Source organism: Pollachius pollachius (assembly GCF_949987615.1).
Source record: "Pollachius pollachius genome assembly, chromosome: 1".
In the NCBI taxonomy this organism is placed as follows: Eukaryota; Metazoa; Chordata; class Actinopteri; order Gadiformes; family Gadidae; genus Pollachius; species Pollachius pollachius.
The window spans coordinates 35450094-35474250 of NC_136934.1; the positions used below are offsets into that span (position 1 = coordinate 35450094).

Genomic DNA, 24157 nt, shown 5'->3' on the forward strand with positions numbered 1-24157 from the left:
CTGAACACAGGGACTTTTTGTCTGCCTTGTGTTCTCTCTCTTGTCCTAGCTTTCCTACTCCTCTAGTCTTCTCCCCTTCACTACACCCCTCTCCTCTCTTTTCCCTCGTCACTCCTCCATTTTCTCTCCCTTATTCACCTCTTCTCCCCCCTCCCCGCCTCTCGTCTCTCCTATCACCCCTGGTGCTCTTCTATGTATCTCCCCCCTCTCCATTACCCCCTTTTCATCTCCTTCCCTCTGATTGTTTCCTCCTCTCCTCCCTTTCCTCACAGACTTCCATACCTAGAGCCCCCAGCCTCACTCATCCCCTCCCCTCATCCCCTCCTTCTCCTTCTCCTCCTCTACACACATCTTCTCTACCTCCGCCCACTCAGGCCCACGCAGGCGTAAAACCCCCCACAAGAATTTTGGTTACCCCAAAGGAAAGACATTAGAGCAACTTGACGAACTCGGTTTATTTATGGATGTGTGTTTCACGCCCGTAAACATGGTTCGATAAAACTAAGAGGCTAAACATTTGTTTTTAATTTAACGGTTGGCTTGGAGAAACTTTAACCACACGCTCATTTGACATCTCAGAAGATGAGTTGTAGATCTTGTCATAACTGGTAATATTGTGCAAAAAGGACGGGTTTCAAGGTTAGTTTACGGAAAAGTCAACTTCAGTATTGAAGCAGTTTGCAAAGGCTTGATCAAAAAGCTTTTGCAAAGGACCAAAACGCAGTACAGTGGATAAACTATGTAAACAAAGACATCCGCGTACGTGAGGACAGGACATGTGTTTGAGAGGCTTTTCTTCAGGTTTTTCTTTTGGCCCTGATTGGCCAAAGACCTCCGCTGGGTGATTGCCTTACCCCCACAGCTGGTGCCTATGGGATCGCTGCTGCCTGGTTCCCTGTTCCACCACCACTGCTGCTGGGGCCAGGGTTAACACCACAGTTGTTAACGATGCTTGCTTAAGGGCACTGGTGGTCCTTGGTAATTAAACAAATTGGTGGAGATGTAAACATTGGATATTTTATAACCACTGTGTTCCCTTTGTTATTATTTGTCTTTATCAAAGCATAGTGGTCTGATTTTCGTAAGATAGCTCAGGTCGGAGTCTCAATGTGCCAAAAAATATTGGAATATCTTGAGTGATGTTGTTAGCAGTTGAAAATAAATGACTTAAAAAATTGCTTAGAGGCCCTTTCCAACGTCAGTCTGATGGCAATTTTAGAACTTCTTTTGTGAGGCGTCTGAATGAAACCTGAGGTTGGAGGGAGACATAGCTTTTCAAAAGGAGAAATGGTTTGTCGCGGTTGCTACCTATGGTAGAGTTTCAAATTGACACTTGAATCCAAAGCTAAAGCTAGCTGTCAATGATTTACAGTTGACAATTGAGCAATGTAATTGGAAAAAGTACTTTTCATATATCGTGGTATTGAAGTAGTTGAACTAAAGGTTCCCAATTTGGACCTAAGAGAGCTATTTTTTCATTTTGTGGGAAAATGAATACGTAACATACATCTTTTTCATGCTATTATTTCCCCCCCAAATCAGCTGTTAGTTCAGACATGTAATTCACAGACAAACAAATGTCCAACGTGTGCAGCTTATGGTGTTGTGCTGAACAGTCAACATGCTTCGCTTTCCAGTGGACATTTATTTTGCGATCAATAGACTGAGCACTAAACCGGGCGATCATGTTTACTTGATTATGGAGGCTTGTTTTCTGGCAAAAAAAATCACAACCGCCTCAAAGTGCTTTCCTACAATGGACTCACTGACAAGACACTGTATAAGAGCCACAAAGGAAGAAACACATTAACCACTTATATGAAAACCACCGGAGAGAAAGCTTCCAAAGCCACCTTCACTGTTCTTCAGCACAACACTCTCATTCTCCCGGCCCACTCTGCACCACATCACACAAACAAGAAGACGTCTGAGAACGTCTTAAACGACTTCCCCCCAAACGCATCGGTCGCCGCTCTTACCTACTCGTTCATTTATGTGGTCATTTATTCTGAGGCCGCAGTGACCCTGGTCCAGCCCGTCACCCTGGTACCCCACGTCCCCCTGGTCCCCTGGTCCTCCGAGTCTTCCCGGTCCTCCGAGTCTTCCCGGCCCTCCTGGTCCCCGTGGTCCCCTGGTCCTCCGAGTCTTCCCGGTCCTCCTGGTCCCAAACGTCCCCCTGGTCCCCTAGTCCTCCTAGTCATCCCAGTCCCCCTGGTCCCCCACATCCCCCTGGTCCCCGACATAACCCTGGTCACCGTGGTCCTCTTGGTCCACCACTTCCTCCTGGTCCCCTGGTCCCCCACGTCTCCCTGGTCCTCCTAGTCTTCCCTGTCCGCCTGGTCCCCCTGTACCCCCTGGTCCTCCTAGTCGTCCAAGTCCTCATCGTCCCAGACGTCACCCTGGTCCCCCTGGTCCTCCTAGTCTTCCCGGTCCCCCATGTCCCCATCCCCCTGGTCCTCCTAGTCTTCCCGGGCCCCCATGTCCCCATCCCCCTGGTCCTCCTAGTCTTCCCGGTCCCCCTGGCCGTTGGCGCGGTTTAGAACCTTTTTCCAAGGTGGGATCGAGGGTTTCTAAAAGCCGCTCTCAAAGTGTCCCGGTGCCTGCGCCGTGGCAGAATAAATGTCCTGTCGTGAAGCTGATCCCGGCTGCTGCGACGTGGTTAGACTCTCTGAGGACAGTGTTGTTGTTTACCTGTTTTTTAATCATAAGAGAAAAATCTGTGGAAGATATTGGCGAGCTGACCCTATGTCTCTGTGTCGTCTCCTGAATAATCATTGCTAAGGGGGGCCTATCAGAGCATTTTTACAGTGACCTCAGGAAGCCTAACAATATTAAACATGAAGTTTCTTCCAAAGTCTAACCTGAACTGTTTCCAGAAGAAAACCTTGAAAGTTTCTCACAGAACAACCCAGTATCACACCAAAATGTAGTATAGCTATGTTGGTCCACAGCAGAAAACGTAGTCAAAATAATGCCTTTAAAATTGTGAATGCCCACGTTTTTTTGGGCTAATTTCAATAGGCCTGCCTCCTAGTCACGTGACTGTTTCTGTTTGCAAAATTGTATAGGATGTTAAGTAAGTCAGTTAAACTGCTCGTGGCGTTTTTCATGTTTTTTGGGCTTTTTTGAGGGACTAGAATCACTGTATATTCTATTAAAAAAATAAGCAAAATGGCATATTTTATTACACAACATGTATTTCAAACACGTGGAACAATGAGCTATATTTTTGTTCGGGATCCCTTAGGGGGCCTAAGGGATCCCGAACAAAAATATAGCTCATCAATTATGGTATATATCCATATGTGCTTGTTTACGACGTATGGCCGTTATTTACTTTTCTTTAAGATGCACGCATATATCCTGTAATATTAACTATATATCCTTTAATACATGAACATGAACATGTTTTATGAACACAATATTCTATTAAAAAAATTCTGATTTTTTACAATAATAGTATTACAAAAAAAAAAAAATACACTAGAAATGTTATCCATACTAATTTTTATGCCAAATCGATATAAAAATATGGCAAACTCCACAGAGTATATGTCAGTCATCTCGTTTGTTTTTGCAGACAGGAACTGGATAGGCCTATAGCAAAGAATAGACACAAAAAAAGAGCCCTTATGTGAAACTACTAAGTCTTCCGCTGTGGACCAACGTAGCTATACTACATTTTGGTATGAGACAGGGTTGCACAAAACCACTAGGTCAGGGCTTTCAATAACCGGAAAAATAAGTTGGGTAAGCTTTGATTAATAAGTGCTTTGATTCGTATTTGAATAACTGTATTATTCATAATCCAACCAAGAGACCATAACAATTTTAGAAGTTAAGACTCCTCACCAGTCATTTCCGGCGCTATGACCTGCCCCCTGCTAGGCTACACAGGCTAACTCAGTACTCATGGTGCCAATCACTGACACACTGCTTTTCATCCGAGCCTGTTCTGACTGTGTTCTGTTCCCATTGCAGAGCCAGGCCCTGGCCCATTACAAGGGGACCAAACATGCCAAGAAGCTAAAAGCCCACGGCACTCCAAAGACCAGGCTGAAAGGCTCAGCGGTCGCCAAGGAAACTGCAAAGCAAGAAAACGCCAAGGGCATCAACACGTCGCAAAGCCCCAATGACGCCGAACGGAAAGGTGAGGAACTGTTTTTGTACCGCTTGAGTTGTGTCATCCAAAATCGACAAACCTCTGTGTGTTGCGTTCCGCGACTTTCTCTCGCCATGTGTCGCCGGGAAGCTAATTACGGCCATATTAGGTGTACCGGTCCGAGGAGCTCTGCTTGCGGCCATGTCTGGATTGATCAACGGAGGAGAGAGGGCTGGACGCCCACACCTTGTCATGATGTCACCCTTTTGGAGTATAAACGGCTGTAATATGACTTGACGCGATGGCCCCGTAATCAATTCGTTGTTTTTTTTTTACAGAAGATCGCTGTAGCCACGTCTGCAGTACACGTATGCATCTGAACACATGGCTGTCTTGAGCAGGTGTTTATGACACAAGTCTTTTTTTTATGTAAATAGACCTGATCATCCCTTGAATAGGCTAAGATTTGACTATAACCTTGATAATTGCAGATCATCCCTCGAGCAAAAGGGATAAATACTGATCCCTTGGCCCCAATAGGTCTACCATTAATGTATTGTTCCTGTTCTGTTAAAGTCCTGCCTGAGGGGGTTTCCTCTCTGCTTCCTCCATTCAAGCATCTCGAAGCCCCCCCCCCCACTGTTACTTCCTGAACTGAAACAATATATGAGTCCAATATAACAATCCTTCCCGCTGCTCAGGATCATGTTTTGGTTCACAGTGTGCACGCAGAGGAGAGGCTATTCATAGACGCTCCGTTGTCAGTGTGTTGGTGAGAGAGAGAGAGCGAGCACGAATCAATGACTTGTGCACCGCTCTACATTGTAATACGACACTATTTAAAACATTTGAAACAGTATAATAATAGTCTATGTATTGGAGACACTATCGATGGCAGATGGCGCCGGTCTCTCGGAGGGATAAGAAAAATAAATAAGAAATGCTAAAACGGGTCGCCAAATATAGTTTGGCGTCCGTTATAAAGCTGGGAGGCCTGCCCAAGTGATGGCTATTTGTTGGAAACACTGCGTGGCGGCCCGGATTGAGACGGTCCACAGGTCGATCTGGGAGCCCTCGAGCCTTGTGGCCCATATCTGTTCTAGATCAAGCTCTTCTGGAAACCATGACAACTCAACGCGTTATTCCAAGTCCTGCATACCGTGCTACCCAGGTAGTATTCAGAATAGAATGTATACAGTCGTCATGGTTTCTAGACGAGATGCTTAACAAGTTTATTCAGAGGGTTCCCACTTGGTATGTGTATTAATATATGAACACAGCATCCTACCGCTCACACCATGACCTAGATCCCAGTCCCTGGCTGCTAGATCCAGATTCTGTCTGCAGTCGATGTAATCATCCCCCACCCGCGTGGGGGATGATGCGTGGTTCGTGGGTTCCACCACAACTAAGGGTTATGGAAATTTAGTGGCGGGGTATGTTGGCAGGAATTAAGGAAGCCCTCAAGGATGTTTGGTGGGGTTTAATGGTTTTTAAGATTGTTTAACCAAAAACAGCCAAAAACATGCCTCGGGGAAGTAGACATCTGAGACAGATATATTTCTTTGAGAGATATATTATATTATGTTTCAAGGTTACGTAATATAAACAATAAAAATAGAATACGTCCCGTCGTGATTATTTTCCTACGAGGAGACCTCAGTGTTGAAATTTGCTGCTCTAAGTCTTTCCTCCTCTTCCCCCAGCAGCTGCAGCGCATCGTCTGGCATCCAAACGCGCTTCAAGCGCAGCTTCATCGCCATATTTTACACCGGCACTCTATTTCTGCTCCTCCAACCGAGCCCATGTAGCGCCCTCTCTCTCGGGGGAGGCAAGATGTAATGCACACGGAAAGCTGGTCCCCCGCTGCCTTTTCTCCTATTGAATTAAAACAAGTGGAAAGAACATGCACAAGACCCCCTGAGAGAGAGAGCGAGCGAGAGAGAGAGAGGTACTAAAAGAGTCAAAGCATATATTTTAGCAAACATGTTTTGAAAAGGTGCTCATGTTCAACAGCCCCCCCAACACACTGGAGTAGTTAGAAGAGAATGTGTGTGAGAGAGAGAGAGAGAGAGAGAGAGAGAGAGAGAGAGAGAGAGAGAGAGAGAGAGAGAGAGACTCCTGAACGTAAAATTAATCACCTTCAGACATTCAGGGAATGGCACTCGTTGCAACGCTAAGAAAATATCCTCCTCTGTGTTATTGTAAAGACAGCCATGGGACCCGAGAGCCCAGCAGGCACTCCGGCGTGCGTCAACACGCCGCCACAGGGCCGTTCATCATTAGCACAGGTCCCGCCACAAAGTTTTCTCAGACGGCGGCGTTTTTAATAGCGCTATCGCTACTCGGCGGCGGTAACGGCGGAGTGGGGGGCGGTTTGCCACTTGCGTCGCAACACCGCATAATGAATATTAATGTGCTCAGATGACAGAGGGATTAATTGGAGAGGAGGGGGGGAAGAGGCGGTGTCTGCCTAGGCTGAGGCACAGGGCAGTCACGGCGATGGTAAACTGCTTACTGGAAAGAAAGGGAACGCCCGGGTCATGAGACAGTGTAATCGCGTGTGTGCATGCGTGTGTGCATTTGTTTGTGTGTGTGCGTGTGTGTGTGTGTGTGTGTTCATGCATGCGTGCATTCATGTGTGTGTGTGTGTGTGTGTGTGTGTGTGTGTGTGTGTGCGCGTGTGTGTGTGTTCATGCATGTGTATGCGTGTGTGTGCATTAACGTGTGAGTGTGTTTGTATATTTTCATGCATGTGTATGCGTGTGCGCATTAATGTGTGCGTGCGTGTGTGCGCGTATGTATGTACGTATGCATGTGTGTTTCGAAGGGACAGGGGGATTATGAAAACACATTACTTCATCTTGCAGGGGTGAGCTCTATTCTGGAATGACGCTCCCAGATGACATTTTCCTTAGTCTCCCGGCAGAGCTGAGCGGTGGAATGTTTGTGTTGAGGTCGTACCAATAGGGGGAGAGAGAGGGAGAGTTCCACTGCTAGTGGTCGCCCGAGTCCGAACTGCACGCTGGAATCAGGCCTCCTGCACCTCTCCCTCCGCATCTCTCTCTGTCTCTCTCTCTTCATCTCTCTCTGTCTCTCGCTCTTCATCATCTCTGTCTCTCCCTCCTCATCTCTCTCTGTCTCTCTCTCTTCATCTCTCTCTGTCTCTTGCTCTTCATCATCTCTGTCTCTCCCTCCTCATCTCTCTCTGTCTCTCTCTCTTCATCTCTCTCTGTCTCTCTCTCTTCATCTATCTCTGTCTCTCTCTCTTCATCTATCTCTGTCTCTCCCTCCGCATCTCTCTCTGTCTCTCTCTTCATCTCTCTCTGTCTCTCTCTCTTCATCTATCTCTGTCTCTCTCTCTTCATCTCTCTCTGTCTCTCTCTCTTCATCTATCTCTGTCTCTCTCTCTTCATCTCTCTCTGTCTCTCGCTCTTCATCATCTCTGTCTCTCTCTCTTCATCTCTCTCTGTCTCTCTCTCTTCATCTATTTCTGTCTCTCCCTCCTCATCTCTCTCTGTCTCTCTCTCTTCATCTATCTCTGTCTCTCTCTTCATCTCTCTCTGTCTCTCGCTCTTCATCATCTCTGTCTCTCTCTCTTCATCTCTCTCTGTCTCTCTCTCTTCATCTATCTCTGTCTCTCCCTCCTCATCTCTCTCTGTCTCTCTCTCTTCATCTCTCTCTGTCTCTCTCTCGTCTTTAACTTGGCCTCTCTTCAACTCTCTCCATCTCTTTCTCCCTATCTTTCTCTTTCCTTCCATCTGTTTCGCCTCCCTCTCTTTATCTCTGTCTTTCCTGCTCTCTGCCTCAGTTTCTCTCTCCCTCCATTTCCATCTCTCTCTCTCTTCATCTCCATCTTTCTTTCTTATCCCCTCCCTGTCTACCTCTTCTACATCTACCTGCCTCTCTACCTCTCCCAACACCTCCTCCTCTCTCTCCTTTCATCTCTATCTGTCTATCTCCCTCCCCCCTGTCTCGCCGCCTCTCTCTTCATCTAGATCTTTCTCTCTCCCTGCTGCCTCCCTGGCTCCCTCCGTCTCTCCATCCCTCCATCTCAACCTCTATCCCCCTCTCTTTCCAGTCGTGCGTGTGTGTGTGTGTGTGTGTGTGTGTGTGTGTGGGTGTGTGTGTGTGTGTGTGTGTGTGTGAGTGTGAGTGTTTGGAGCCATTATAGATCCGCCAGTGACTCAGGGACCGCCCGTCAGGAGACAGTGTGTGTGCGTGTCCGTGTGTGTTTGTGTGCGTGTGCTACAACCGGTGCTGGGGAGAGCAAGAGAAAGAGAGGAAGATGAGGCGAGGGAGGGATATGGGGAGGGAGAGGGAGATGAGGAGAGAGTGACAAACAAGGAATGGCAGGGAAGGGAGAGGTTGAGATTAAAAGAGGGATTGAGCGGGAACTGGTGGGAAGGGCTGGATGCGAGAGAGAGAAAATTAAATGAAGAGAGAGAGAGAGAGGGACATGCAATGCAGTAGTGAGACAAGATTTAGTTGTTGTCTACCCAACTTGACACATAACACTTTCACCTGACATGCTAATAAATCATTTTCTAATTGAATTGATCGTTCAGACATACAGACAGATGTAGAAAGACGGGCCGAAAGAGAGAGGGACTTCGATGGAGAGGGGCCAACAGGCAAACAGATGCCGAACAAACGAGAAACAGATATCAAGATGGAGACAGAGACCGACTGACAAAGTCAATGACAGGGAGAGACTGAGATAGTTCTTAGAATCCAAACGACAGAGTGAGAGACAGATATATACACAGATAGAGAGAAAACACCAGAGACACAATGAGAGTACAGTACAGAGAAATGGAAGAGAGAGCGCTACCCACAAACCTAACGAAACCCAAACAACAAAATAAAACCAAGATAGACTAGGACATAAATATACACAGAATGGGAAAATGGCACAGAGAGACTCATGTCTCAAGAGAGACAGAGAAAGTGAGTGGCCAAAATCATTCAAGGACAAAGAGACCAGCAAGGGAGAGAGAGACATAACCGGAAACCAAAAAAGAGGGACAGGGATAGACAAAGAGGGGACAGGAGTATACAGAGGAAACCAGCAATAGTCCAGGACAGAGCGATAACAAGCACAGAGATGGAGGAAAGGAGAAAGACATAAATGACCAACCAAAACGAATACCAACAAGAGAGCGAGAGAGTGAAAGAGAGAGATATCTCTAAACCAAAAGGAATAGGACAGAAAGCACAGAAATATACTGAGATAAAAACCGTCAGTCGAGAAGCTGAGGCGAGAGAAGCTGAGGCACAGAAAAAGAAAGAGAGAAAGAGAAATCGAGTGAGAGAGAAAGAGAGAGAGAGAGAGAGAGAGAGAGAGAGAGGGAGAGAGAGAGTGTGTGATACCGTCACCCACAGCAACCCCCTGCCATCTCTGTGTTCCGGTCCAGTGAGTGAGGAAATGTAGCCTGATATTAGCTATTAAACAGCACATCGTCAGGGGAGCCAGCCAACAGCTGTATAGAGCTGGCTGTCTGCGGGGGGGAGGGGAAGCTGGGACGTGTTCAGCTACAATCCCCCTCTCCACACCTTCCCCATCACATGAGACCTCTTTTCTAAAAATACCTTGCCGGTCTTCAGAGTTCTGCAAAGACACACAGGGCGCACTGAACTTCTGAAAGGTTTTGGAATGAGGGACTTTGATTGGAAGGGCTGTCTACCTTCATGCAGAGGGGGGTGTCTTGTTTTTTTTAAAAGGGAGTTGGCCGGGGATTTGGGGTGCCTATTTCAGAAGCTCTCTGGGTGGGACGAGACCGGAAGACGAGTGGCGTTATCGAATCCAGACCCCGGAATACGCCAATGACAGACAGACCTTTTTCCTTCCCAGAGTGGAGGCTTACGCAAAACCAAGTCCCAGTAATCTGTGAAGGCATTTTGAGTAATTACATGTGTACCATCATCAATCTTTTAAACAGGCCCCAAACACTCGACTCTGTGGGTTTGTCAGCTCTCACACTCCGAATGACCAAACACATTAACATGGGGGGGAAAAATAAAAGAATGAATGGTGTAATTTGAGCTGTCAAGCGTGAGGATGGCCTTCGGGGACCGGTGTCCTTTGGTTTGGTAACACACCATAATGGAGGCCGATCATTTTAATTACACAACTTAATCCCTCCATCATGGAGGAAGGTAGGCATACCTCTGGGGAGACCCTTGATTGGCTGGGAGGCTAAATGGAGTGGAAGGCTTGTGGAGTGAAGGGGTGTTATTCCCACTCCGTCTCTCCAGGGCTCACTCTTCAGAGGATGGTGTGGGGCATCCCGGTACACGCACATCGGAGAAGCTTGGGATAGGGGGAGGAGATTATAATTGGTCATCCGGGAGTGCCAGAATACCACTCTCTTCACTCTCTTTCCTCCTATCCTTTGTTCCCTTTTACTGCAGTTAAAATTCTCCCATTTTAACTTGTGTAAAAAGATAACTATTTTGTTAATTGCTGTTGCAGTGCTGTACTTTCTGCTGTGAAACTGACCCTAATTTCCCATCTGGTATAAGTTTAGAACATCTTATCATATCTCTTTGATCTCGGTCTCTTCGTCGAGTGTTTCCAGTCCTAATGTATTCCCTGCCTTGTCTCAGACTTCTGCTCTGCCGTCGTTAGAACGCATCTCACGGCAATGCTACCTTGAGCAGCGAGCTAAAAATACAGCTGCAGACACGTTCCAGGGACATTGAGAACCGGCTTGTGCAGGTCCCCAATTCTGAAGGTGGTTAAGGGTGCTTCCGGCCTTTTTTGTTTGGAAGATTGAACGGTGCAGTGTGTTCCTTTTCACCTTCCCAGGTCCGGGTAGCTCCGCCCCTCTCCTGCCTACCCACTCAGATCCCTCTTTGCCCTAAATGCGCCAACTCATTTTTCTCTATCCTATTGTCGTGTTCACCAAACACTCCATTAATCTCCTGTCTTTTTCATTAGCTGTTTTTTTTTCCACATGCGATTTTTTGGAACTCTGCAATTTTTTTTACCCTCTGTCACGAACGCCTCCGTCGGTATCTCCCTCTGTCTCTCCCTCTGTCTCTCTCCCCCTTTGTTCTCCCTCCTCCCCCATCCACCCACCTCAACTTTAGATTGATCACAGTCATTACCTCCATTAACGAGCTCCGATTGAGTTCTTGGCGGGGCTCCTCCCGGGAGCCCACTAGGTCACAGCGAGTGGGCATATGGATAACGGGATCCGGCATCCAGAGCGGTAGAGAGGGGCCTGTCCTAGCCCCCCCCCCAAAGTACTTTATAATCAAGCACACTTCCTACGGCGCCATCGCTCTTTATTGACCTTGCAGTCCTTATAATGCAAGGACAAAAGCATATGTTACAGTCCCCACAATTGAGGGTAAATACATATTGTAGGTATGTTATCATAATGGAGGGTAAAAACATGTTGTTGGTATGGCCACATAATGGAGGGTTAATACATATCGTAGGTATGTTCTCATAATGGAGGGTAAATACATGTTGTAGGTCTGTCCTCATAATGGAGGGTTAATACATATCGTAGGTATGTCCTCATAATGGAGGGTAAATACATGTTGTAGGTCTGTCCTCATAATGGAGGGTAAATACATATGTAGGAATGTCCTCATAATGGAGGGTATATACATGTTGTAGGTATGTCCTCATAATGGAGGGTAAATACATATGTAGGAATGTCCTCATAATGGAGGGTATATACATGTTGTAGGTATGTCCTCATAATGGAGGGTAAACACATACATGGTGATGGTCCTCCATGTCAAACTACGCGTGTACACGCGTAGTTTGACATGGAATTCCCTAAACGGCTGTCCAAAGCTTTATGTCTGGGGGGCTAGCTTTCCCGTCTGACAGGGCTCTCTCTCCCAGAGGTCCTTCAAAGGTCACGCATCTATACCTGTTCACACGCACACTCGACACGCACAAATGCACACGAACACTGCCGCACACACACACACACAAACACACTCTTTCTCCCTCTTTCCACACACAGACACACACACACACATACACACACACACACACACACACTCTGTCTCCCTCTTCCCCCCCCCACACACACATACACACACAAACACACACACACACTCTGTCTCCCTCTTTCCCCACACTCACCCACACACATACACTCTCCTTTGTTCCACGCGCACACACACACACACACACACACACACACACACACACACACACACACACACACACACACACACACACACACACACACACACACACAAACACATGTTTTATAGGCCAGTGGGACCCTGACTTTCCTGTTGTTCAGTTTGTTGTGCGATTTGTTACCAAGGTTACCCGACTCGCTGAAGCGGTTCTCCCCCATGACATTGACTATTTTTATACGCAGGCATTATTCAGATGAAGGTGAATGACGATGATAATGTCATTCGGAATGAGTTTGCATATGTTTTCGATATCTCGGCTGTCCCTCGCAATCAGACAAGGAACCAAACACCCCAAGGTTGTTCGCAGGGTGTTCTGAGTCAGTTGTTTACACAGTCTTCCAGTAGACGATCTTGATCTGTTGTTTGGCCTTCTTTTATAAATACATGACACAGTATTTGAAAATTTTAAAACCTTCCAAGGTATTTACAATAAGATCGAACCACTTGCACGTATGTCTACTTTAAGGAGTTAGCACAAGAACACCTCTTTACAAATGCAATCAACATCACCGATGTGTGTCAACCTTCGCTGATTGTTAACCGATTGCAATCAAGATCTTCTGTTCAGAATTAGATCGGAACTTCAGCAAGCACGTCAACCTCTGCTCATCGTCGCGGTCAAATAAAACTCAAACGCCGCCACGCAGGGGCCGACGAAAATCAAGGCCAGGAGTGCCAGCAGTACCCCCCACCACGCACTTGTCTCATTCGCTAAACAACTGTGACAACACATCAATCAAAGCCCCCATCAAAAAAAAGAGAACCCTTCAAAGATGCTCCGTCCTCACTGGTCCAGAACGGGGGTGGAGCTGACAGGCTGCCCAGAGAAGCAGGTGTGGTGACAGGCTCTGGAGCCCCTGGTGGGGGGCCTGCGATGGACAGATTGTGATGGCCGGGGCCGCAGAGTTGTTTTGACGGCTGATTTGCTGGCACGCCGTCATGCGGCGAGTCTTGAGTGAGGGGGCAGGGCTTTTCAATTGAAAAGGGTCAAAGATGGTAGCTTCTTCGCTCCTTCGCTTGAGACGGAGAACACATTATTCATGAGAAGTGACAAGGTGGGGCCGCGTCACAGTAAGGGCTCTGTGTGCTCCTCTGCTTGCGTGGACAAAGAATTGTGAGTTAATGACCTTTATTTTGAAGGATTCTGTAAAGGTTTTTTTGGGATCATTTATGATGGAAAATGTCCGTAAAGGCTGTGTTTCATTTCTCCCAAAGCTACGCTTTTTATTCTTTTAAAATATTTTGACACAGATTCGTGCCAAAGTACTATCCTTTTATCGTAATGTGTCACGGTGCTTGCAAATTGCAAGCAAGCAATTTCGATTATTAACAAAATCACAGCTTTACATTGGAATGAAGGAAATGCAGTCACCAGATTTCATTACAAGTTAACCTAAGCTAAACTAAATTATGTAATACACTGAAGTTATTTGATGGTCATGATAGTAAACAACCAAAGATCCCTGTCCACGCTCCTTTCATCCTGGCTACAGGACGACAATAGTTACATTCAGGCGCGTCGTTAGACCTGGGCATTCGAGGCTATAGCCCTATAGCTCTAGCCTTTTAGTGAGATCAGAGAGTGTTGAGGAGGACAGTAATAAAATATATTTTGTAAGATGGATATAAGAAGAGAGACCCGCAGTGAATTCAACCCGTTCCACACTTGACATCGGGTAGGTGCATGACAGTGGTACCGTAAAACGTCAATAGCCCGGGCTTTAATTTGTTTCAATCACTGAACTTTCGAACAAAACTCTTGCTCAGCAAAGATGGGAAATACTATCAAATGTATTATTTAAACCAGTATGACTATTAGTAACCTAGGTTGCTTGGTAAGTAGGTGGTAGGTAGGCCTGCCCCGACGTGAGTCAGACATGACGATTGGTCTTTCCTTTCCTTCTCAAACTACGTTACAATTGCATATTTCATCAGCCCGATTTTCAAATTTTCTCGGGGGAGGAACCCCTGAACCCGTCTTTTAAAAGGACTCTAACTTCTGGGCTTTGGCCCCGAATGTTTTCAATTGCTAGCGACGCTCATGGTTAAATTCATCTAATATTCAAGTAATTCAATATATATTTAATAAACGGACCCCTCGATGAGACTTGATGAAGGCGCGTCCATCGACAGACCTTGATAAATAAGAACCGTACATCCGTGTTGATGAAAGCAGCTAGAATGTGATTCACTATCGATCCCCTCTCCTCTCGGGGGCTGAACGCCGCCGCCTGACGCGGGGCTGTGGGGCGACAGAGAGAGACACACCGCCATCGATCAGCCCGTCATCCGGGGCTGAATGTCATTTTCATAAGTGACTGTTGGCCGAAAGCAGCTGCGTGCAGGGATGAAACTGATCGACCCACTGATTTCTTCCTCTTTTGCTCTATTCTCCCTGAAACGCTGTTATTTTAATCCCCTTGGCCGTTTTGGCAGCGTGGTTAGGTGTTAGAACGACTTTACTTACTAGGGGTACCGTCTGACAGCAGATTAAATATGGGGCAGCAGGAGGTTCAGTCCTCTCTGCCCCAGACAGTCAGTGGTTTTCTCATCCTGAATCAAGGCAGCGTTACAGAGGAGGAGAATACGAAAGAAATGGGCTGACCTGACTAGAATAGAAAGAACAAGACCAGAAGAGAGCAGTGAGAGAATACGATGAACACATGAATAGAGTACAGACATGAATAGACCGAACATGGAACACCTGGTTGTGCCGAACATACTCTCAGACTAAATAAGCATCAGACCGACCTTACGTCACTGTATACATAAATATCCTATCATTATACGATTCATAAATAATTCACATGGTACTACACTTGTATAAACTGAATAATAATCAGCACCATACCACATACCACGGTGTCCCAGAGCTATTCGGAGTGCTTTGAAGACTTGTTTGTCGAACGCTGCGTATCGGTTCGGACGGGTTACTGCGCTAACACCATCTCGCCTTCTCTCTCATCTCCACAGAGGGTGGCGCCCCCACGGCCCCTCTGCCGCTGTCGCCCGTGCTGAGACTGGCCCCGCCCCTCGCCATGCTCACCGCCACGCCCACGCCGACCTTCACCCTGGCGATGCACGCCCTCGACGCCCCTCCTCCCATGGCGCCGGACCCCGAGAGCGACTCAGCGGAAGGAGAGGGAGGAGGAGGAGAAGGAGGTGAGGAGGAGGAAGGTGCGTCGAAGCCTGGCTCGCCGCCGACCATGGAGACGGACACTCCGGTCCTGCCCGAGGGTGGAGGCGGCGGCGGCGGCGGCGGCGGCGGCGGCGGCGGCGGCGGCGGAGAGGCTGAGGGGGAAGTGGGCGGGGAGACGGAGGAGGAGAAGGCCAAGCGGCTCCTCTACTGCTCCCTCTGCAAGGTCGCCGTCAACTCCTCGTCCCAGCTGGATGCCCACAACATGGGTGAGGAGGAGGGGAGGGGCGGAGAGGGGGGAGAAGGGGCTGGGAGAGGTGAGATGGAGCGGAGGTTGAGGTCGCGGCGGACACAGTTCTCTGGGCCCGGGTGCCCAGGGGGTCGGCGCCAAGCCGCTAACGGGAAAATATTTTTTTTGGCAGCGCAGAGAATGGTTCCCCTCGGCCGTGGCGGAGCAGTGTCACTGAGAGCGGGGTCTATTCATTGATTGTGAATGTCTGTAGCCATTGAAGGAGAATTGGAATTGGTGCCCAGGAGACCAAGGGTCCACTGTAAATGTAAATAACGCGCTTGCTTATGCAGTTCCTTCGCTTTATTGCAAATCAAACTCCAGTTGCACAGTGGCCTTTTCCTTCCCTTGGTGATTCAGAAATACCATAGGCGAAGGTTTCCACCGCGAGGGGAAATATTGATTTGAATATGCATAGTTGTACCCATAATAAGCTTTAGCCATGGCTACTGGCATTAAATGATACTGCATTAGCTAAATTCATCCTGTTACATTTAGACTCATTTTGTAGTGTGGGATTGATTAATGGATTAATGTTAATTAAACCTAAACGTTAAAGAAGTTAATCGATAAAATAACAAATTATTTACAACAGCTTGTAAAAGTTTCTGTCTGTAGTCAAGAACCTCATAAAAGTTCTTAACAAATCCAATTGAAGAATACTTCCATTAAGTACAAGCAGTTTAAACTCCTGAGCGTCTTCTTATAAATTAAGGATTACCCACAAGTGAACATTGAGTCATTCACTAGACACTTTTATCCAAATAAGCAAAGCATTCTATCAAAATTGGAGTTACAACAAAGTTATATTTCTGCATGACCTCCTTTCTAAAAAGAGCCGGCCAGAGTGCAGGACAGCCCTGGGAAAGAACCCTGGAACAGAAGGTGAGCGAGGTCAGTAGAGGGTCTGGACCGGACGGTGTTCAGGGTGTTCCCCTCTCAGCCCAAATGTTCGGGGTTCTAACGTCCCCCATGCCCGCCGTCTACTTGTGTGGACATCCTTGGGCAAGATGCCCTAACCCCCTACCTGCCCCCTCAAATCATCAAACCAAATCCCTTCCCTGGACATCGCATGGGATAAAAGCTTGGACATATTTACATCCTGATAGACCGTACATTTCAGCCCAAATTGAACCAAAATGTTTTTGCCCTGCAGGTACGAAACACAAGACCATGGTGGAGGCGCGGACGGGGGTAGGGTCCATTAAGTCCTACCCCCGGACCGGGGTCAAGGGCAAGCTGGCCGCCGCTGCCCCGCCCACCAAGTCGGCCACGGGCCTTCAGAACAAGACGTTTCACTGTGAAACATGCGACGTGCACGTCAACTCGGAGACGCAACTCAAGCAGGTGAGCGAAAGAGAGTCAGAGATGGAGAGAGGGTGAGAGAGAGATGGAGAGAGGGTGAGCGAGAGAGTCAGAGATGGAGAGAGGGTAAGAGAGAGAGAGTCAGAGATAGAGAGAGGGTGAGAGAGAGAGAGTCAGAGATGGAGAGAGGGTGAGAGAGAGAGTCAGAGATAGAGAGAGGGTGAGAGAGAGAGAGTCAGATATGGAGAGAGGGTGAGAGAGAGAGTCAGAGATGGAGAGAGGGTGAGCGAGAGAGTCAGAGATAGAGAGAGGCTGAGAGAGAGAGAGTCAGAGATAGAGAGAGGGTGAGAGAGAGTCAGAGATAGAGAGAGGGTGAGAGAGAGAGAGTCAGAGATAGAGAGAGGGTGAGAGAGAGTCAGAGATGGAGAGAGGGTGAGAGAGAGAGAGTCAGAGATAGAGAGAGGGTGAGAGAGAGAGTCAGAGATAGAGAGAGGGTGAGAGAGAGAGGGAAGGCATCTCAGACAGAGGACGTTTGTCAGTAGGAAGCTTTCTTTGGCCAGTGACCCCTTTTAGATCTGCTCTTTGTTTTGTTTCTTTTTTCTGCATCAGTATTAGTTTCCTTGTGGCTACGAATCATTAGACATATGTTGAGACATTTCAAACCTGCGAAAGAGAGAGACAGAGAGAGAGAGAGAGGGGATGGTTCCTGAGTGCACCATATACAGCGTTGATGCTACCTTATCGCAGAACAGTAGTATCAGCCTTGTTTAACCTAATGCTCAACCAAACCATTCTTCTAGCTTTACATGATGCAGACCATTTTTAAAAGCAGCAAATACTATTTTTGGATTCATTTAACCAAGAAACGTATCTTATTTGGTCTTGCTTTTAGCTGCGCCATTTCGGGAATTTGATTAGCTGACTTTCTTTTCTTTTTCCCCTCCAAAATCCCCCCCTAGACCCGAAGCTAGAAGTTCATATTCAGAACAAATTATATTCCTGTCATGCAGCAGTTAATTCTTATCATGGCCTGGCTCCGGTATCTGAATAATAGCCGTCTTTTTAAGGCGCATATTGGCCGTAGCTTTAAGATACTCCATCATCCATGTCTTTATTAACCTTAAGACTTGGGGAGACCTTCCTACACTTTAATATCACATGCACGCCTTAACATCACATTAGCTTTATCTCCGGGGTAACCCGGAGGCCTGTTGTTGGGGGTGTATTTATTATTCACATGGAGAGCGTTGGAGAGTGCTCTATGGCCAGCCCTGGGACTCAGCCAGACAAATGTGTGTCTCTGCTTACGTAACTCTCTTTTATAAATGGATATTGATTGTACAAAATAAAAAACCCAAATAAAAGTACAATCCAATTATAAATTATAAAAAGTAAATTTTCACAACACTTACATTTCTAAACCAATGCCTTTAAAATGTACAATGAGGGCTGCCGATTATACCTTCGGTCTTTTCTCTCAGGTTTCTCTGAATCGGACACATTTCTCTTTTTTTTCCCTCGGCTTGATGAGATGATTGCTTCCGAGTGAATTATACACTGAAATGTCTGCAGACTAACACTGACCAAATTCATTGTAATCCATTTACATTTACATTAACGTTTACATTTAGGGCATTAACACATGGTTTTAACCAAAGTGACTTACAAGAAGTACTTTTGCCAGAAGAAAGAGAAACAACAATACAGTGGGGCAAAAAAGTATTTAGTCAGCCACCAATTGTGCAAGTTCTCCCACTTAAAAAGACGAGAGAGGCCTGTAATTTTCATCATAGGTAAACCTCAGCTATGAGAGACAAAATGAAAAAAAAAATCCAGAAAATCACATTGTCTGATTTTTTAAGAATTTATTTGCAAATTATGGTGGAAAATAAGTATTTGGTCACCTACAAACCAGCAAGATTTCTGGCTGTCACAGACCTGTAACTTCTTCTTTAAGAGGCTCCTCTGTCCTCCACTTGTTACCTGTATTAATGGCACCTGTTTAAACTCCTTATCAGTATAAAAGACACCTGTCCACAACCTCAAACAGTCACACTCCAAACTCCACTATGACCAAGACCAAAGAGCTGTCAAAGGACACCAGAAACACAATTGTAGACCTGCACCAGGCTGGGAAGTCTGAATCTGCAATAGGTAAGCAGCTTGGTGTGAAGAAATCAACTGTGGGAGCAATTATTAGGAGATGGAATGCATACAAGACCACTGATAATCTCCCTCGATCTGGGGCTCCACGCAAGATCTCACCCTGTGGGGTCAAAATGATCACAAGAACGGTGAACAAAAATCCCAGAACCACACGGGGGGACCTAGTGAATGACCTCCAGAGAGCTGGGACCAAAGTAACAAAGGCTACCATCACTAACACACTACGCCGCCAGGGACTCAAATCCTGCAGTGCCAGACGTGTCCCCCTGCTAAAGCCAGTGCATGTCCGGGCCCGTTTGAAGTTTGCTAGAGAGCATTTGGATGATCCAGAACAGGATTGGGAGAATGTCATATGGTCAGATGAAACCAAAATAGAACTTTTTGGTAAAAACTGAACTCGTCGTGTTTGGAGGAGAAAGAATGCTGAGTTGCATCCAAAGAACACCATACCTACAGTGAAGCATGGGGTTGGAAACATCATGCTTTGGGGCTGTTTTTCTGCCAAGGGACCAGGACGTCTGATCCGTGTGACGGAAAGAATGAATTGGGCCATGTATCGTGAGATTTTGAGTGAAAACCTCCTTCCATCAGCAAGGGCACTGAAGATGAAACGTGGCTGGGTCTTTCAGCATGACAATGACCCCAAACACACCGCCCGGGCAACGAAGGAGTGGCTTCTTAAGAAGCATTTCAAGGTCCTGGAGTGGCCTAGCCAGTCTCCAGATCTCAACCCCATAGAAAATCTTTGGAGGGAGTTGAAAGTCCGTGTGGCCCAAAAACATCACTGCTCTAGAGGAGATCTGCATGGAGGAATGGGCCAAAATACCAGCAGCAGTGTGTTAAAACCTTGTAAAGACTTACAGAAAACGTTTGACCTCTGTCATTGCCAACAAAGGGCATGTAACAAAGTATTGAGATGACCTTTTGCTATTGACCAAATACTTATTTTCCACCATAATTTGCAAATAACTTCTTTAAAAATCAGACAATGTGATTTTCTAGCTTTTTTTTTTTCATTTTGTCTCTCATAGCTGAGGTATACCTATGATGAAAATTACAGGCCTCTCTCATCTTTTTAAGTGGGAGAACTTGCACAATTGGTGGCTGACTAAATACTTTTTTGCCCCACTGTATATTGCTGTCGGTACAGTAATCCATCCATAAGAAATATCTTCATATCTGACAGCCTTTGAAATTCTCTCCTCTGACTCAGGGGCCAACTGCCCACATTTATTGATTATTCCTTGTGCAACCGACCAAACGATGACCTAGAAACCCACCCAATCCCTCCACAGCAACCTCCCAACCAATTAAGAGTCCTGTGGATCTTTTATTTTATTTAATGTTTAATCTGTCTTCCTTTCAGCACATCAGCAGCCGCCGCCACAAAGACCGGGCCGCGGGAAAACCGGCCAAGCCCAAATACAGCCCCTACAGCAAGCCTGCCAAGGGCCTCGCCAAGCCCCCAGTGAGTTGGCCCCATCACAGAGACCACCACTGCCCTTTACAAACCATAACAGGAGTAACGTAACATTAGCCTGAACATCAGCGTGTGTACAGATGTGTGTACATAGCAGGCCCAGCTTTCAGCTCTTTTCAAGGGTTGGAAAAGACAGTAGTAACGATACGATTACAGCTTTTATTTGTGTCATAAGTTTTCATAACATTTGGAATGTTTTTGGTTTGCAGTCTCCACAGTGAGATTGCAGACAACAGAAATGATGATTATGACCCTTGGGGGAGGATTGTTATTATATTTTATATTGTTCTATAGTTTTTATTCGTGAGATAGGTGCCATCAAAGCCGTGAAGACCATCAAGGCCGTGAAGGCGATAAATACTTCCACCGTACGATATTGAACGTGACCTGATTAAGGTCGTAAACAGACAGGGTTATTAGAATAACACAGGATTGAAAAAGGAACGCAGGATTAATCTAATCAAATCCTCATTTCCGATCCAAGTGAAATTAATGCTGCGCAATACATCAAGTACTTCAAACGGAGGAAACCAAACAGAGAACCAAAAATAAATGAAAAATCCAATAATTATTTGCACAAACTGCTCGACAACCTGCTCGTCCTGATGGCAGAGCATGCGTGTCTAACACCGCGGTTTAAACGCAGCCAAACATTGAAGAAAAAAAACGGTAAACGCGTCTCGTAAATAAACAGGCCTCGCCGTGGCAGCTGTTGGCTGATGCGGGTGGCGTGCGGGTTCACAGTGTGGCGTTAAGGACCTTTTCCAACGCCATTGTGCCGCTTCGAGTCATCGGTAGAGGAGGTCTACTGATGAGCGTGGCGTCCGGGCGATGCTTCCCTGCAGGTGGTTGCCGAGCGACCAGCCTGTGGCTGATGGCCCACAGAATTGGCTGCTGCTGCGGTCCGTTGGCGGTGACAGCTCGACTTATTTCCATCACCGATACACAAGATTAAGTTCGATAACTTCCGTGACCTTTGTAAGATGTCCCGCTTTGCGCCGGGTAGTGGCTCTTGTCTGTTCCTGCCTTTCCATCTGTCTGTCCATCGCCAAAGCCTTTTTTTCTTCTCATCCATGCTTTCATTGACTTTTTCATTGTCTTTCTTTCTATCGTTCTTTCACTCGATCTAACCTCTATGGTCAGAACCACAACCCTCCCTCCCTCCAGTGGCACTTCTAAGCTCGAATCAACAGTTAATACCTCTGCCCTCTCTGTCTGAGGGAGGGTACTAGCCTCGCCCATTTTGCCAGCGATTTGAGTTGGCCCAACAGAAGGGTCTGGAGAAGAGCAATACATTTCTTTCTAGTTTCGATGCAGTTTTGCGGGAGCCAATCACCAAGCTGTTTTTTCCCACTGGCACACTATTGGCTGCTTTAACACAATGATGACAGGGAAGCGACGGCAAGCAGCCAATTGCGTACAGAGTCATTTGAACAAGGTCCATTGATCACGCCTCTCGTGCTGAAGAAAATGGCAGCAGCTTCCCCAGACCAACGTGCAATCTACGATTGAGCTTGGTCTGGCAGTAGCCAGGCTAGGAGGGCGCCAGAGCAGGGTACTGACCTGTTGCCCTGTGCCTCCTCCTTCTCCGCCAGGTGACGCTGTCGGTGGGGAAGGACCTCGGCCCGCCCCTGCCCGCCCAGATCATGCCCGCCCACCTGGCCGCCGTTGCCGCCGCCGCCGCCGCCGCCATGGGCAACCCTTTCTCCCTGCGCCACGTCCACCCCACCAGCCACGTCCACCACCACCTCCCCACGGGCCACGCCCACACCCACCTCACCACAGGCCACGCCCACCACCTCCCCTCCAGACCCGCCCTCTTCCAGACCCAGAGCCTCCCAGCCGCTCTGCTACGCCCCGCCCCTGGCCCAGTCAGGACATCCCACCCACAGGTGCTGTTTGCCCCTTACTGACCCCCCACCCTCTTCCCCCCCCTTACTGGGCCCAGACTTCTTCTTCTATGCATCGCCTCTGACCGCCAACCAACACAGAGGCTAGGGGAGTGGTGGGGCCGTAGTAGGAAACTGACAATCCTCACTACAGTACCGCCCACATATGGAGTATGGTCATGCATCTCAACTGGGGGGGGGGGGGGGGGGGGAGACCTGGAGACCCCCACCCGACTCCTTCAGGCCATTGATGTCGAACTTGAACCCCCCCCGCCCCCACACCCAAGCCAGGACCTCCGTTCTGCAATAACGTCAAATACTAAACTATGTGTGAACTATGCAGTGTCGTCGATTTGCACCGCAGAGGAGCAGTTTAAGCTATAATTGTTTGTGTGTGTGTGTGTGTGTGTGTGTGTGTGTGTGCGTGCGTGTGTGCGTGTGTGCGTGTGGGAGATCGGCCACAGTAGGTTTAATTTGTTAATACATGCAGGTGCAGCGCTAAGATGAGTTATCAGAGGAAGCCGCCGCGCGTTTGTTCACGGTCCCAAAGCGTGAGCAAGGACCCTGCTTCTAGTGATTTGCACTTTAAGCCCCGCCTCCGTGGTTTTCTAGACGGCTAGCCTTTGTCTTGTGGTTAGAGTAGCTACTGTTATCTCTCTTACATAATGTGCCATTTGGTGTGTGTATTTGTGTTCCATCACTGCTTAAAAATGTGCGTTGATGTGTGTGTGTGTGTGTGTTTGTGTGTGTAAACGTGTGGCTGTGTGCAAGGTACTCTGTGTGTGTGTACACGCCAGTATTTACTTGTTTTGGGGTCCATGCGGTTGAGTGTATATGCACTTGCCTGAGTGCGAGTGTAAGTGTGTGTGTGTGTGTGTTTATGTGTATGTGTCGGTGTGTGTGAATAAGGGTTAAAATGTCTCTGTATGTGTGTGTGTCTATACGTGTGCACATACCCAATCCCTGTGCGCCTTAAGTGAACCTGCCATTCATCCCAGCTGACAGAGCGAGCGTTCGCTGATGACTCCGGACCCCCGGGACCACAAGGTGTGTGCATATTCATGTCGATGTGTTAAAGGTGAACAATTTCAAATAAAAAAAAGTCCTACTTCAGTCAACTCTCTTCTTTCTGGTACCCTCACAAAGGCGGGGGTCAGTGAGATGGGTTTGTGGGAGGAGTCTATTGGGTGTATGTGCGTTTGTGTGTGCGTGCGTGTGTGTGTGTGTGTGTGTGAGTGTACGTGCGTGTTATCAACTCTGTGGTTCCGGAGGGAGGAATGGCACCACTGACAGTGTGAGGACTTCAGTGCCCACAGGGAACAGCCACACCTCCACGTATAAATACACCCACTGTCCCTGTGAGCGTGGTAGACAAGAAGGGTAATGTGTTAACTGACAGGTATCGAGGCAGTGCAAACAGTGTGTACACACACTGTACGTTTGTGGGTATACATCGGCCATGCAGGCTCTCTTGTTTAAATAAGCACAGAATAAGAAGACGTTGTTGAATCCCAGACGCACACGTGGACAGTGAACCTTGAATGCCAACCGTCCTCAGTGTCGGCTAACTCGAAAATCACCAGTACCTCTGGAGATAATATAACTCGGAGAG

General features: G+C 47.4%; 1 protein-coding gene across 1 annotated transcript in view; it reads left to right on the forward strand.

Annotated features, from left to right (window-relative positions):
- znf385d (zinc finger protein 385D) overlaps positions 1 to 23642 on the forward strand; it is a 56084-nt gene extending 32442 nt beyond the window's left edge. Inside the window, exons 4-8 of the mRNA XM_079734886.1 lie at positions 3982 to 4150; positions 15254 to 15685; positions 16862 to 17052; positions 20543 to 20644; positions 22252 to 23642. Of these exons, the coding sequence (XP_079591012.1) occupies positions 3982 to 4150; positions 15254 to 15685; positions 16862 to 17052; positions 20543 to 20644; positions 22252 to 22569 (1212 nt within the window). The 3' untranslated portion in view covers positions 22570 to 23642. The remainder of the gene's footprint in view (positions 1 to 3981; positions 4151 to 15253; positions 15686 to 16861; positions 17053 to 20542; positions 20645 to 22251) is intronic.
- The last annotated feature ends 515 nt before the right edge of the window (positions 23643 to 24157 follow it).